Genomic DNA, 16,754 nt, shown 5'->3' with positions numbered 1-16,754 from the left:
CCTCTCTGTGTATTACCATCGTGGTAGTTAGACCCATTAAATGTGTTATATACAACCACAGGCTTCTGTCGTCAATCTATAATAACTGGCGACGAAGGATAAACATCTACTAGAAAGAGCACCTACTTACGCAAAAAAGAGGTTTGCTAGAGCTTATTAGCTAATTATTTCTAGAATTATGGCGCTGTATGGCCAAATAAAAGAATTTGATGCGAATGATGAAATCATTCAAGATTACCTAGAGAGGTTAAGCTTTTACCTAGAAGCAAACAACGTGACGATAGAAGCCAAAAAGAGAGCTGTTTTGTTAACAGTCATAGGGCCTCAACAATTTAGGCTACTAAAGGACTTATGCGCTCCAGCTAGTCTAACTACCAAGAGCTTTAACGAGCTGAGCAAATTGCTAACAGACCACCATGCGCCTACCCCATCAAAGTTTTTATGTCGAGCTAGATTTGACAGTAGGACTCGTCAACCAAACGAGTCAATATCAGAATATGTTGCTGCTTTACGTCATTTAAGTAGATTCTGTGAATTTGGAGAAACGCTGTCTGACAGATTATGTGAAAAGTTTGTGACAGGTGTAAACAGCCCTGATATTCAAAGAAAGTTGCTGCTCGAGTCAGATCTAAAATTGGAAAAAGCAATACAACTTGCAATGTCATTCCAGCAGTCATCAGATGCGGCGAGATCTTTAGCACCTTCAGGGATCCATGCAGTAAACAGCAGGTTAGTCAATAAACATCAACCCCATCAGAGCATTCCAACTTATGCTAAACAGCCTGCTCGTTCAAATCCTAGATCTAAATCTAGTAATAATTATCAAAAATGTCATCGATGCAAAGGTCCCCATGCATCTCATCGGTGCAAGTTCAAGTCTGCAACTTGTTATAAGTGCAGTAAGCAAGGTCACATTGCCAAGGCCTGCTTCGCAAAGTCTTCGTCTGTTGCTAAATCTAGCCAGTCAAGACAGTACCGCAACCAAAAGCAGCACTATGTTAACTCTCACCAAGACTACCTAACCCAACCAATGAACCACTCTACCTGTGAAAATGCTCAAATTGATTTGCAGCCGGATTTCAACCTGTTCTCTGTTAAATCAATAAGTCATGCTCCCATCAATGTACAAGTTAATATCAACGGTAAGAGCATCAGCTTCCAACTTGACACTGGAGCATCTCTAACAGTCTTAACAAAGAAAGATTTTGACGCTGTCACAAGAGGATCAGTGTCTCTACAGCCGTGTCACAAGTGTCTAACAACATACACTGGTGACAATGTTCCGGTAATAGGAGAGTGTATGGTTCATGTAAGTTATAATGGTCAAAGTGTTAAACTTCCTCTTCTTGTGGTTGAAGGAAATGGACCGCCATTACTAGGTAGGAACTGGTTAAGTGATCTTAAGTTAAATTGGGAGAGTATTTGTTCATTGAACAATGGAAAAGAATCTAGTCTTACTTCACTAGATAAAGTAATATCTGAAAATAAAAGTGTTTTTGGCAATTCAGGTTTACTAAATAATAGAACAGTGAAGTTAAGCATTAAAGACACAAATCCAAGATACTGCAAAGCTAGAGTTCCACCTTATGCAATGAGGAACAAAATTGAAAATGAGCTAAGTAGATTGGAATCTAATGGCATTATAAAGAAGGTAGACTATTCCGATTGGGCAACGCCCATTGTGCCAGTGTTAAAGAAGGATGGTTCTATAAGAATTTGTGGAGATTATAAAACTACACTGAATAAGCAAATAGAGCTAAATAGGTACCCTATACCTAACATTGAGGAAATTTCTTTGAATTTGGCAGGAGGAGACAAATTCACTGAATTAGACTTTAGTCATGCTTACACTCAACTAGAACTGCATCCAGATTCAAAAGTCTATACGACAATAAACACACATAAAGAACTCTACCAATATGAAAGACTATGTTTTGGCATATCATCTAGCCCTGGAATTTTCCAAGCGGTCATGGACAGTATTTTTAAGGATATTCCAAATGTTTGTGTGTACTTTGACAATGTGTACATAACTGGTAAGAATGACACTGAACATCTTAAAACACTTGATAAAGTATTGAAAATTGTTGGTGAAAAAGGTTTAAAGATAAACAAAGATAAATGTCAATTCATGCTGACAGAAATTAGTTTTCTTGGTTATATATTAAGCAAGCAAGGCATCAGACCTCAACCTGAGAAAACAAAAGCCATTAAGGAAGCACCCAAACCTGAAAATACTCAACAACTAAGAGCTTTTTTGGGCTTGATAAATTACTATGCAAAGTTCATAGGGAATCTGTCTGGTAAACTATCACCACTGTACAAGCTGCTACAGAAAAATGCAACTTGGCACTGGGGTAAACAACAAGAAGCTGCTTTTAATACAGCAAAAGAGGCTTTGTCTGCTGACACCTTACTAACTCACTATGACCCAGGAAAAAGACTTATATTAACATGTGATGCTTCACCAGATGGTGTAGGAGCAGTCTTGTCCCACATGGATGAGAAGGGTGACAGACCCATTGCTTTTGCCAGTAGATCTTTGAACCAGGCTGAGAAAAATTATTCTCAGTTAGATAGGCAAGGCTTAGGCATCATTTTTGGTGTTAAGAAATTTCATAAGTTTCTGTTTGGTAGGAAGTTCACCATCTTTACAGATCATAAACCATTGCTAGGTTTATTTGGAGAAAACAAAACCCTACCTGAGCATGCCTCACCAAGAATTCAAAGATGGGCTATCACACTAACTGCATACAATTATGAATTGAAATACAAACCTGGATCTGAGAATAGTGCAGATAGTCTTAGTAGATTACCTTTAAAAAACCAAAGCCTGAGCTATGTACCAGAAGATGTTTTTGTTCTCTTCACTATCATGGATAACTCCAATATAAATGTGAATGATATTAAGAGAGAAACACAAAAAGATGAGTGCTTAATAAAAGTATATGAGTACTGTAAGAATGGTTGGCCTGAAGAGTCTGTGAATGAGGACTTTAAGCCATATTAAATAAGAAATAAAAACCTTTGTGAAGATAATATAAAAGATGGAGAAGATGCAGTCCATTATCAGTCAGAGTTGCCTAAACAAAGTACTTGTAACTTAATAAATGATTATGGTGATATGGCAATTTCAAATGTTTTAAAGAAAATACATTAGTAAGAAGGAATGTGATCATCAAACAACTTTGCTAACATCATTAGCACTTACAGAAACTAAAAGGGTAACATCAAAAGAAGGAAAAGATTTTTGCAATTTAATACACCCACTTCAAATACTGGATCACAGTTGCAAAGTGATATGGTCCAGAATATTACTTTAAACAGTATTTTTGGTTACCAGGAAAGCACTATCAGATTACCTGAGAAAATTGATCAATCAAAGAAATCTATGTCAGTCAAGGATCTGAATAACAGCATAATACTTTCAGATGCCAATTCAAAAATAGTTCCATTAAATCATGACAACACATGCATTGAAAGAGAATTTGGTGTTAATAAGAATGTGTATCTAAGAAATTATGGGAGAAAGGAAAAATGGATACCAGGTCAAATTGTTCAATGTACAGGACCTGTGTCTTATAAAGTTAAAAATAACTTGTGCAGATAATAAGTGTGAATCTGTCAATCCCACCAAGTCTGATCAGTTCACACCAACTCAGTTTGTTCCACAACCAAGTTCTGTTGATATGAGTGAACCAAGTTGTCTGGAGTCAGAAAATGTAAATTCTGGAGTTAATGATTTAAATCCTAGACCTCCTGAGATAGAGAATCCAGATGGTCAGAATCTTGAGTCACCAAATCAAAAGCCACTGAGAAGGTCAAGCAGGACAATCAAAGTCCCAAATAAGTTAGACCTATGATTTTAAAGGTCAAAAGGACTTTGACATTATTGTTTTGTATTTTGATTATGTTGTAGCATATTGTGCATTGTTTGTAAGGATGTAATCTACCATAGTGTTCATGTTACAATGTAATTGGTGATTTTAGGATACTATCAATTGTTCTATTGAGAGATGTGTTATTGTGTTCTAAGGGTAAAGGGATGTAATAGATTGAAATAATTGTGAGGTCAAGGGAACTCACTCTTCTGTATTAGTTATATTTATAATATTGTTATCTTGAGTGATGTCCCTTGTGTACTTCCTTCAGTCCTCTCTGTGTATTACCATCGTGGTAGTTAGACCCATTAAATGTGTTATATACAACCACAGGCTTCTGTCGTCAATCTATTATAACTAGCCTACGCCGTGACTATGGGCATGGCTTTTATCCTGTTTACGTGAATATCTAGCTAGTGTTGTCCGTCCCCACCAAGATTTATTTTTAACTGTGTTGGTTCAAGGCCTGGAGGAAGAGCAAGACCAGTGCACCAAGAGATCTGCAGGTCAGTGTTTCTTTCAGACGTTTTTTTCCTCCCGGGGGGGGGGAGGGGTTAAAAAGAAACTGACAGGTCAGCAAGTTGACTGTCAACTTATGCTTAAAATAAAATGTGATAATTACGTCGTGAAGATACCACTTGGTAGGTCGTATGCTATTTAACTAGTGAAAACTATGGTAGGCTATGCTGTTTTTTGAAAAATTAGCTTGGTTAGCCGATGATTTTTACATTTTTTAAGACCTAAGCCAACTAGCCTAAAATGCCTAACTAAATCCTACATGTCACAAGAATCCACACGCTAGAGCGCTGTTTTAAAATGACGTTTGTCAATAACTGTCCTGCATTGTTGACACAGAAGCGACAGTGAAAAGAAATCAGTGAAGAGAATATTTTGCCTAGCCTGCATACAAGTGTAGTGTATAGATCAAGTAGGCCCAATTACTGCTATGAGAGTTAGACCAGAGTTTCTTTCAGGAATCTTTTCGGGGGGGGGGGGGACCCAAAAAAATTCTACCGCCCCCCCCCCCCCCTCCCCCGAACGAAATGGAATTTATATTGAAAACACATACTTTTACCAGTGTTCGCCCCGCCCCTCTCCGGAAAATATTGTCCTCCCCCACCCCCCGAAAATATCAAAAGTGCCCTCCCCCTCCCCCACACCGACCCCGGAGAAAAAAGTCTGGAAGAAACAGAGTTAGACCCAAGCTGTCGTCTTTTTTTATATAGATATCGACTTTAAAATAATTTCTATTTAGGGCCTAGGTCTAAATCTAGATTCTATAACAACTGTAATAAAATAAAAATCGTTAGGCCTACCCCGCGATCTGTATTGTGTAGCTGATACTGATAGCACGAATTCTACACAAAGTGCGATTGACCCAGTTTGTATGTAAACATTTTTTTTTCCCTTTCTACGGGGAAAAATTCTAACCTCTTTCGTTTCGCTCTCTCCACACAAATATTGGTTTGTACCAGTTTATGTTGTGACTGATGCTCTGCTGTTGCTTATTATTTAATAATTTCAACTAATCTAAAGGATTCAAGTAAGGTGCACTTTAAAGGCAATTATTAATTAGCTTCTTGTATTTTTTTACCACTCATCCGCATTTAGCGGCATATGGAATTTATCGGACGTGGCCTTCCTAAAAAAATAAAAAAAAAAATAAAGCTACAAGCTACGTGACATGAACCAGGATAGTGGAGTGGTGAAAATACTTTCGTTTGTGTTAGGTCTCCTTTTGTCCTTAACAATAACATTGTCATTTGACATTTCGAATATAGAATAGATCTAGATGATCTAGATTTAGATCTGCTTGTTGACGAACGCTTTGTTTGGTTAATTAATAATTATTAGGCCTAGGGCCTAATTGTAATAATTAGGGCCTGGCCTATACTATACTAAACTTACTGGCCATAGCAATAGGCTAAATTATTAATTTAAAATTAAGCCAATTATTAATTAAGGCATAATCTAATGAAATCTAATGACCAAAAAAATTAAAATAGACTAGATCTACATTTTTTTTTTGTGTTGGGATAATTAATTGCATTATCCATCTCTGCCATCTCTTATGAATTATTTTCTAGTAAAATTCTCTAGATTCTAGATCTAGACTATAGGGCCAAATAGGGCCTATTAAATATTTATATCTAGATTTTAGAAAGAATAGGCTTATTAAAGTATTAGGCCTAAAGTATTATTAATTAGGCCTAGGTAATATTTTTAGGTTTAGGCCTAGTCTATTTTTAATTTTTAGGCCTTATTAATTATTTATATTATTACAATTAGGCAGTATTAGGAAATAATATTAGTCAATATTAGTAGATATAGAAATCTAGATCTATTATTACTAGCCTAAAATACTATTCTTAAACTCCCTAATTATTAGCATTAGGAGCTTATGACTTAGGGGTTCTTAACTTGGGTTTGATCGAACTTCAGGTTTGGGGTCATCCATAAATGACATCACGCCTTTTTTGACGATTTTTACCCCTCCCTCCAGACCCCCTCTAAAATGACGTCACACCTCAGCCTACAACCCCCCCCCCCCCCCCCACATCGATATTTTCCAAAAATCTTGTCAGAACTCTGTCAACATAGAGTATTTTGCTCAATTCCTATTACAATTTATTAAAACAGTTTTCTAAAACGCAAAATAACTGCTAAAACTAATAACGTTTTCTAACATTGCTTTTTTATAATGCAAAAAAGTGACGTCACACCATCTGAACCCCCCCTCCCCCTCATCACACACCATCACAAAATTATGGACCCCCTACGAGTATGACGTCATTTATGGACGACCCCTTTTCAGTGAGTCAGTCTCAGGGGTTCAGCAAAGGCCAAGACACACTCCTGACTCATATGATTCATGATAGGACTTTGTCAGTTTTGATGATTGAACTAAAGAAGGGTTCAGTGAATGCCCGTTTGAAACTGGTGGGTTTGGTACCTCCAAAAAGGTTTTAGAACCACTGTTCTATCATGATGCTTGCCTTATATTATAGCCTAGCATATACCCTCTAAACATACATTTTATTTTTATTCAAGCTTTTTATTAGGCCTACCTGGAGTACTTGGTTAATACTAATAATAGTGTGTGTTGGAGTTACTAATAATACTGACTCATGTTAGGATGTGTTAGGAGATTACTATGATATTGAGCTCAGAATCATTCAGCTAATGAAGCTACAATTATTAACAATATAAAATCAACATTTTTGTTCTCTTGAATATAATTTTTTTAAATAGGCCTTAATTGAACTTTAATTGTGTCAATAGCCTACCTGTCACAAATATTTTTATTTCACTGATCAGATATGTGTAGGCCTAAAGGTTGTTTTAAATAATAAATTTCTTAGGTCTGTTGTCAAATATAATCCTATATCAGCCAATAGATAATAGACCAGGCTATAGACAGTTTAAATAAATAAAATAGGTCTAATTATTGAATATTTAGTTGTATAGAACTTCATATATGTGTAGAGTATAATTATAATATTAGATTTTATTTGCAGTAGAGTAAACTAAACTAAAAAAAAAGTTAAAATATTGAATTTCTATAGATGGTTTAATCTATATACACCTTTTTTATATTTATAATTATAAAAACACTTTATTTATCATATTAAATTCTTGCGTTCACCATAAAATAAAACACTTTAACAGAAAAAAAATTGCAGGAGATAGATTTTTACTTAGTCTCACCTTGTCTTGCAATATTACTTTCCTTTTCTTGCGCAGAGAATGGGTTCTTGTGAAGAACATACGCTAACATTGGACACGCTGAACCCCAACGTTATTGAGCTACAGTACGCAGTACGAGGCCCGGTCGTAATCAGGGCCACTGAGATTGAGAATGAACTGGCATCGGGAGTTAAAAAGCCTTTCAATAAAGTGGTGAAGGCTAACATCGGAGACTGTCATGCTACTGGGCAGAGGCCAATGACCTACATCAGACAAGTGTTAGCTCTATGCACATACCCAGAGCTGATGAACAGCCCAGATTTCCCAGCGGACACTAAAGAAAGAGCTAAGAAAATCTTGGAAGAGTGCAAAGGTCACAGCTTGGGATCTTACTCTGACAGCTGTGGCATCAGCTTGATTAGGAAACACGTGGCCCAGTATATAGAAGCTCGAGATAACTACCCATCTGATCCTAATGATATTGTGCTAAGCACAGGTGCCAGTGACGCCATTAAGTCTGTCATGACACTACTGCTGACTGGCAAGGGTGGCAGTGACAGGGCGGGGTTCATGATCCCCATCCCTCAGTACCCGCTGTACTCAGCAGCCACAGCTGAGTTCGGGGCGTATCCGATTCCGTATTACCTGAATGAGAAAAACAACTGGTCCCTGGGGATAAGTGAACTGGAGAGAGCCATCAATGAATCTAGGGACAAGTGCAAGCCCAGGGCTATAGTGATCATCAACCCAGGCAACCCCACTGGAGCTGTCCTGACCAAAGAAAACATTCAAGGCATCATCAAATTTGCCAAGCAGGAGAAGCTGTTTATCTTGGCGGATGAAGTCTACCAGCACAACGTGTATGCAGAGGGGGCCAAGTTCTTCTCATTCAAGCAAGTCTTGATGGAGCTGGGGGCGCCCTACAGCCAGATGGAGCTGGCCTCGTTTATGTCGGCATCCAAAGGCTTCATGGGAGAGTGTGGATACAGGGGAGGGTATGCTGAGGTCAGTGCAGTCGTCTGTTTCTGTCCTCATCATATGATAAGTACTGGCTGTTTCCCTCATCATATGATAAGTACTGGCTGTTTCCCTCACCCAAATCTTTGTGTATTCCTCTTGTTGTCTGGCCTTTGTGTTGTCACTGTTCTCAAAGAGTGTGGTACATTTCTAATAATTTTATTTTAGGTAAACTCTGATATTTAATGCCCATGACGCTTTAAGTTTGTCATTGTGTCCCTAATGTGATGCCTGTTGAGATGTTTTAAGGTTGTCGTGTCCCTAATGTGATGCCTGTTGCCCCACAGGTTATAAACCTGCTCCCTGAAGTCCGTGCCCAGTACTACAAAAGTATTTCAGCCAAGCTGTGCCCACCTATCTCAGGACAAGTGGTTATAGATTGTATTGTCAATCCACCCAAGCAAGGTAAGCCATCTTCATCATTATTTAAATACTGGAATTGGGGTATTTTAGGAAATTTTCTCCAATCTAGAGATGTTTAATTACTGACAGTCTGGGTTGTTGTGACATAATTTCTGACCCAACACTAGACAACCCTGAATACCATACCAGACAAAACCACAATACCCACACCAGACAATCCCCACCTAAGACAACCCCCACCTAAGACAACCCCCACCTAAGACAACCCCCACCTAAGAATCCTGCTTTCTATCTACAGGTGATCCCTCCTACTCACTGTTTATTAAAGAGAAGGAGTTTGTTCTAGAAAAGTTGAAGGAAAAGGCTGAGCTGATTACCAAACTGTTTAACTCTATAGAAGGGATCTCATGCAACCAGGTATGTTGCTCTAGGTGTCTACCTGTGATCTCATACAACCAGGTATGTTGCTCTAGGTGTCTGATCTCATACAACCAGGTATGTTGCTCTAGGTGTCTGATCTCATACAACCAGGTATGTTGCTCTAGGTGTCTACCTGTGATCTCATGCAACCAGGTATGTTGCTCTAGGTGTCTACCTGTGATCTCATACAACCAGGTATGTTGCTCTAGGTGTCTACCTGTGATCTCATACAACCAGGTATGTTGCTCTAGGTGTCTGATCTCATACAACCAGGTATGTTGCTCTAGGTGTCTGATCTCATACAACCAGGTATGTTGCTCTAGGTGTCTACCTGTGATCTCATGCAACCAGGTATGTTGCTCTAGGTGTCTACCTGTGATCTCATACAACCAGGTATGTTGCTCTAGGTGTCTACCTGTGATCTCATACAACCAGGTATGTTGCTCTAGGTGTCTACCTGTGATCTCATACAACCAGGTATGTTGCTCTAGGTGTCTTATCTCATACAACCAGGTATGTTGCTCTAGGTGTCTACCTGTGATCTCATACAACCAGGTATGTTGCTCTAGGTGTCTACCTGTGATCTCATACAACCAGGTATGTTGCTCTAGGTGTCTGATCTCATACAACCAGGTATGTTGCTCTAGGTGTCTACCTGTGATCTCATACAACCAGGTATGTTGCTCTAGGTGTCTACCTGTGATCTCATACAACCAGGTATGTTGCTCTAGGTGTCTACCTGTGATCTCATACAACCAGGTATGTTGCTCTAGGTGTCTACCTGTGATCTCATACAACCAGGTATGTTGCTCTAGGTGTCTACCTGTGATCTCATACAACCAGGTATGTTGCTCTAGGTGTCTACCTGTGATCTCATACAACCAGGTATGTTGCTCTAGGTGTCTACCTGTGATCTCATACAACCAGGTATGTTGCTCTAGGTGTCTACCTGTGATCTCATGCAACCAGGTATGTTGCTCTAGGTGTCTACCTGTGATCTCATGCAACCAGGTATGTTGCTCTAGGTGTCTACCTGTGATCTCATACAACCAGGTATGTTGCTCTAGGTGTCTACCTGTGATCTCATACAACCAGGTATGTTGCTCTAGGTGTCTACCTGTGATCTCATACAACCAGGTATGTTGCTCTAGGTGTCTACCTGTGATCTCATGCAACCAGGTATGTTGCTCTAGGTGTCTGATCTCATACAACCAGGTATGTTGCTCTAGGTGTCTACCTGTGATCTCATACAACCAGGTATGTTGCTCTAGGTGTCTACCTGTGATCTCATACAACCAGGTATGTTGCTCTAGGTGTCTGATCTCATACAACCAGGTATGTTGCTCTAGGTGTCTACCTGTGATCTCATACAACCAGGTATGTTGCTCTAGGTGTCTACCTGTGATCTCATACAACCAGGTATGTTGCTCTAGGTGTCTGATCTCATACAACCAGGTATGTTGCTCTAGGTGTCTACCTGTGATCTCATACAACCAGGTATGTTGCTCTAGGTGTCTGATCTCATACAACTAGGTATGTTGCTCTAGGTGTCTTATCTCATACAACCAGGTATGTTGCTCTAGGTGTCTGATCTCATACAACCAGGTATGTTGCTCTAGGTGTCTACCTGTGATCTCATACAACCAGGTATGTTGCTCTAGGTGTCTACCTGTGATCTCATACAACCAGGTATGTTGCTCTAGGTGTCTGATCTCATACAACCAGGTATGTTGCTCTAGGTGTCTACCTGTGATCTCATACAACCAGGTATGTTGCTCTAGGTGTCTGATCTCATACAACTAGGTATGTTGCTCTAGGTGTCTGATCTCATACAACCAGGTATGTTGCTCTAGGTGTCTACCTGTGATCTCATGCAACCAGGTATGTTGCTCTAGGTGTCTACCTGTGATCTCATGCAACCAGGTATGTTGCTCTAGGTGTCTGATCTCATACAACCAGGTATGTTGCTCTAGGTGTCTGATCTCATACAACCAGGTATGTTGCTCTAGGTGTCTACCTGTGATCTCATACAACCAGGTATGTTGCTCTAGGTGTCTACCTGTGATCTCATACAACCAGGTATGTTGCTCTAGGTGTCTGATCTCATACAACCAGGTATGTTGCTCTAGGTGTCTGATCTCACACAACCAGGTATGTTGCTCTAGGTGTCTACCTGTGATCTCATACAACCAGGTATGTTGCTCTAGGTGTCTACCTGTGATCTCATACAACCAGGTATGTTGCTCTAGGTGTCTACCTGTGATCTCATACAACCAGGTATGTTGCTCTAGGTGTCTACCTGTGATCTCATACAACCAGGTATGTTGCTCTAGGTGTCTGATCTCATACAACCAGGTATGTTGCTCTAGGTGTCTACCTGTGATCTCATACAACCAGGTATGTTGCTCTAGGTGTCTACCTGTGATCTCATACAACCAGGTATGTTGCTCTAGGTGTCTACCTGTGATCTCATACAACCAGGTATGTTGCTCTAGGTGTCTACCTGTGATCTCATACAACCAGGTATGTTGCTCTAGGTGTCTACCTGTGATCTCATACAACCAGGTATGTTGCTCTAGGTGTCTGATCTCATACAACCAGGTATGTTGCTCTAGGTGTCTACCTGTGATCTCATACAACCAGGTATGTTGCTCTAGGTGTCTGATCTCATACAACCAGGTATGTTGCTCTAGGTGTCTACCTGTGATCTCATACAACCAGGTATGTTGCTCTAGGTGTCTACCTGTGATCTCATACAACCAGGTATGTTGCTCTAGGTGTCTACCTGTGATCTCATACAACCAGGTATGTTGCTCTAGGTGTCTACCTGTGATCTCATACAACCAGGTATGTTGCTCTAGGTGTCTGATCTCATACAACCAGGTATGTTGCTCTAGGTGTCTACCTGTGATCTCATACAACCAGGTATGTTGCTCTAGGTGTCTGATCTCATACAACCAGGTATGTTGCTCTAGGTGTCTACCTGTGATCTCATACAACCAGGTATGTTGCTCTAGGTGTCTACCTGTGATCTCATGCAACCAGGTATGTTGCTCTAGGTGTCTACCTGTGATCTCATACACCCAGGTGTCTACCTCACCTTTGTCATGTATACTCTCTGTATACGTTGGCTGTCCCACAGCATCATGTATACTTTATAGTTATACCTTTGTCTGTCCCACAGGTGATGGGCGCCATGTATGCCTTCCCCCGCATCTACCTGCCTGACAAAGCCATCAAGGCTGCTGAAGCCTCAGGACAGTCCCCAGATGCCTTCTACTGCTTCGCTCTGTTGGAGGAGACAGGCATCTGCACGGTGCCAGGAAGTGGCTTCAGAGAGGAGCCTGGTACTTACCACTTCAGGACCACCATCTTACCTCAGGTGAGTTCAGTTGGTCATTACCTCAGGTGAGTTAAGTTGGTCATTACCTCAGGTGAGTTAAGTTGGTCATTACCTCAGGTGAGTTAAGTTGGTCATTACCTCAGGTGAGTTAAGTTGGTCATTACCTCAGGTGAGTTAAGTTGGTCATTACCTCAGGTGAGTTAAGTTGGTCATTACCTCAGGTGAGTTAAGTTGGTCATTACCTCAGGTTAGTTTAGTGGGTCATTACCTCAGGTGAGTTTAGTGGGTTATTACCTCAGGTGAGTTAAGTTGGTCATTACCTCGGGTGAGTTAAGTTGGTCATTACCTCAGGTGAGTTAAGTTGGTCATTACCTCAGGTGAGTTAAGTTGGTCATTACCTCAGGTGAGTTAAGTTGGTCATTACCTCAGGTGAGTTAAGTTGGTCATTACCTCAGGTGAGTTAAGTTGGTCATTACCTCAGGTTAGTTTAGTGGGTCATTACCTCAGGTGAGTTTAGTGGGTTATTACCTCAGGTGAGTTGATAAAGTTGGTCATTACCTAGGTGAGTTGATTATAACCTCAGGTGAGTTAAGTTGTTCATTACCTCAGTTGAGCGGATAAAGTTGGTCATTACTGCAGGTGAGTAGATAAAGTTAGTCATCACCTCAGGTTAGGTAATCAGGTGTAACTAATGAACTCAGTGAATTGATTTCTTCCAATATTTGGTGTCCATGTGTAACTAATGAACTCTGTGAATTGATTTCTTCCAATTTTTGGTTACCAGGTGGAGGAACTGAAGGAAGTGTTGACCAAGTTTGAAAGTTTTCACCTAAACTTTATCTCCAAGTACAGCTAGTGGGGGAGGTAAGTTGGTACAGGGGGGGGGGGGAGGTAAGGTGGTTCAGGGTCTTCACCTGCCCTATTTACCTCTACTGATCCACTAATTAGTAAATGCAGCTTCAAATATTTGATTTCCATACTTATTTATACTTTGAAAGTGTTAATATCTGTGTTGACAACAATAGATTGATTGATTCCTCTACCCTGCTTTATTTCCCTATTGCAGGCAGCACCAGCGATGCTGTATGTGTGGCCACACCTCCCAGTGGCCATGGACTTGCATGAATTTTGTTCTATTAATCTTGGGTCTTGCGACAATAATCAAAAACTAACTGTTTGAATTTAAACGTTTGAAGTCCTATCTGATTTTTGTCTGGATGTCTCCACAATACATTAACGACTAAAACATATGAGCAATGAAATACAATTTTCCCAAATGTGACATTCACATAACAGATTGATGTGTCGTTACTAATATTAGCAAATTATATGTCATATTCTTTATTTTAAGTGTTGATATATTCCAGATATAATTCAGCTAAATGTCCTTCCTTTTTAAGGCTTGTTTAAATTCAGTAGACTTTATTCACTAGTTTAGTACAAATGGCATGATCTGTTATGTGTTAGAAGATCTTTAAAATCTGTGTTGAAATCAAAGAGTTGTAATTGATGAGAAAGCATTTGATATGATCTTACAGTGTAGACTAGCTACTGGGGTGAAGTATCTCTTGTTCTACACTAGATATACTTCCAATACTTATACTCAGATGGTTTCAAATTACTGTAAACATTTTCAAAAAGCTTGTTGTTTTTGTTTTATTTAGCAATAATTGATCAGAGTGCAATAGCTAACAACAAGTGCCTTTATTATAAAAAAAATTGGTTTATGTTCTTGTGTGTTGGTTGCATTAGTTGATATAGTGCCAGTTAGGGCTTTCACACAGTTTTCATGCTTTTTATTTTGTTTTTGTTGCTAAATTTTTGTGGATGGAAATATTTGATTTTCAATTGTAGGGAATTTTGTTAGTGTTAAAGTGCTGGTTCTATGCCTAGAGTTCTTGATGCTAAATTCTTTTGCCATTGGTTGCATGGTGTTAAAGTGTAGCATGTCTTTTCTTGGTTTGCTCGGTATGGAAGTGATGTAAATGTTTGATGGGATTATTCTATTTTTCAGGTTAGTATAGGATGGGGGGTATATTTTTCAATATTTATGTACAAATATACAAACAAATATCAAATTATCAAAGGCGCCTTGCAACATGTTTACCATTGGCCAGACTTTTGCCAGTGTGTACTTAAAGAAAATTTGGTCAAGTCTCTCCTATACATAAAGAAAATTTGGTCAAGTCTCTCCTATACATAAAGAAAATTTGGTCAAGTCTCTCCTATACATAAAGAAAATTTGGTCAAGTCTCTCCTATACATAAAGAAAATTTGGTCAAGTCTCTCCTATACATAAAGAAAATTTGGTCAAGTCTCTCCTATACATAAAGAAAATTTGGTCAAGTCTCTCCTATACATAAAGAAAATTTGGTCAAGTCTCTCCTATACATAAAGAAAATTTGGTCAAGTCTCTCCTATACATAAAGAAAATTTGGTCAAGTCTCTCCTATACATAAAGAAAATTTGGTCAAGTCTCTCCTATACATAAAGAAAATTTGGTCAAGTCTCTCCTATACATAAAGAAAATTTGGTCAAGTCTCTCCTATACATAAAGAAAATTTGGTCAAGTCTCTCCTATACATAAAGAAAATTTGGTCAAGTCTCTCCTATACATAAAGAAAATTTGGTCAAGTCTCTCCTATACATAAAGAAAATTTGGTCAAGTCTCTCCTATACATAAAGAAAATTTGGTCAAGTCTCTCCTATACATAAAGAAAATTTGGTCAAGTCTCTCCTATACATAAAGAAAATTTGGTCAAGTCTCTCCTATACATAAAGAAAATTTGGTCAAGTCTCTCCTATACATAAAGAAAATTTGGTCAAGTCTCTCCTATACATAAAGAAAATTTGGTCAAGTCTCTCCTATACATAAAGAAAATTTGGTCAAGTCTCTCCTATACATAAAGAAAATTTGGTCAAGTCTCTCCTATACATAAAGAAAATTTGGTCAAGTCTCTCCTATACATAAAGAAAATTTGGTCAAGTCTCTCCTATACATAAAGAAAATTTGGTCAAGTCTCTCCTATACATAAAGAAAATTTGGTCAAGTCTCTCCTATACATAAAGAAAATTTGGTCAAGTCTCTCCTATACATAAAGAAAATTTGGTCAAGTCTCTCCTATACATAAAGAAAATTTGGTCAAGTCTCTCCTATACATAAAGAAAATTTGGTCAAGTCTCTCCTATACATAAAGAAAATTTGGTCAAGTCTCTCCTATACATAAAGAAAATTTGGTCAAGTCTCTCCTATACATAAAGAAAATTTGGTCAAGTCTCTCCTATACATAAAGAAAATTTGGTCAAGTCTCTCCTATACATAAAGAAAATTTGGTCAAGTCTCTCCTATACATAAAGAAAATTTGGTCAAGTCTCTCCTATACATAAAGAAAATTTGGTCAAGTCTCTCCTATACATAAAGAAAATTTGGTCAAGTCTCTCCTATACATAAAGAAAATTTGGTCAAGTCTCTCCTATACATAAAGAAAATTTGGTCAAGTCTCTCCTATACATAAAGAAAATTTGGTCAAGTCTCTCCTATACATAAAGAAAATTTGGTCAAGTCTCTCCTATACATAAAGAAAATTTGGTCAAGTCTCTCCTATACATAAAGAAAATTTGGTCAAGTCTCTCCTATACATAAAGAAAATTTGGTCAAGTCTCTCCTATACATAAAGAAAATTTGGTCAAGTCTCTCCTATACATAAAGAAAATTTGGTCAAGTCTCTCCTATACATAAAGAAAATTTGGTCAAGTCTCTCCTATACATAAAGAAAATTTGGTCAAGTCTCTCCTATACATAAAGAAAATTTGGTCAAGACTCTCCACTTGTCTCACTATTGTTTTCATTGTGTTGTTGTGGCCCCCTGTTTTTTTTATCACCTCTGAGGGGTTGCAGCTCAGCATTCCAGCTCTTGTTGTTGAAACTTGTAGATGACACTGGTAGATGACAGGCCAATATTTGAGCTCATGTTTTATTATAGACATGCTTGTCATCTAGAAGATTGGACTGTGATCACAACAGGGTCATGTTTAATGTTGTT

At 38.7% G+C, this 16,754-nt stretch overlaps 1 protein-coding gene across 4 annotated transcripts; it reads left to right on the top strand.

Moving 5' to 3' along the window:
- The first annotated feature begins 4,233 nt into the window (after positions 1–4,233).
- On the top strand, positions 4,234–14,908 carry LOC131944642 (alanine aminotransferase 2). 4 transcript variants are annotated; one of them, XM_059305377.1, is made up of 7 exons: positions 4,234–4,387; positions 7,626–8,573; positions 8,873–8,990; positions 9,247–9,365; positions 12,553–12,750; positions 13,496–13,575; positions 13,778–14,908. In XM_059305377.1, exons 2-6 carry the CDS (start codon positions 7,629–7,631, stop codon positions 13,565–13,567), a joined length of 1,452 nt encoding a protein of 483 aa, XP_059161360.1. In that variant the 5' UTR covers positions 4,234–4,387; positions 7,626–7,628; the 3' UTR covers positions 13,568–13,575; positions 13,778–14,908. The 4 variants fall into 4 exon arrangements, with proteins under 4 accessions (XP_059161360.1, XP_059161361.1, XP_059161359.1 ...); XM_059305378.1 differs by lacking the exon at positions 4,234–4,387 and adding an exon at positions 5,270–5,429; XM_059305376.1 differs by lacking the exon at positions 4,234–4,387 and adding an exon at positions 5,271–5,424 and having other exon boundaries at positions 13,778–14,907.
- The last annotated feature ends 1,846 nt before the right edge of the window (positions 14,909–16,754 follow it).

Source organism: Physella acuta, unplaced genomic scaffold (genome assembly GCF_028476545.2).
Source record: "Physella acuta isolate Inbredline_101_S28 unplaced genomic scaffold, ASM2847654v3 ptg000502l, whole genome shotgun sequence".
In the NCBI taxonomy this organism is placed as follows: domain Eukaryota; kingdom Metazoa; phylum Mollusca; class Gastropoda; family Physidae; genus Physella; species Physella acuta.
The sequence above is the reverse complement of the archived record's forward strand: the minus strand, read 5'-3'. Positions and strand labels throughout refer to the sequence as shown.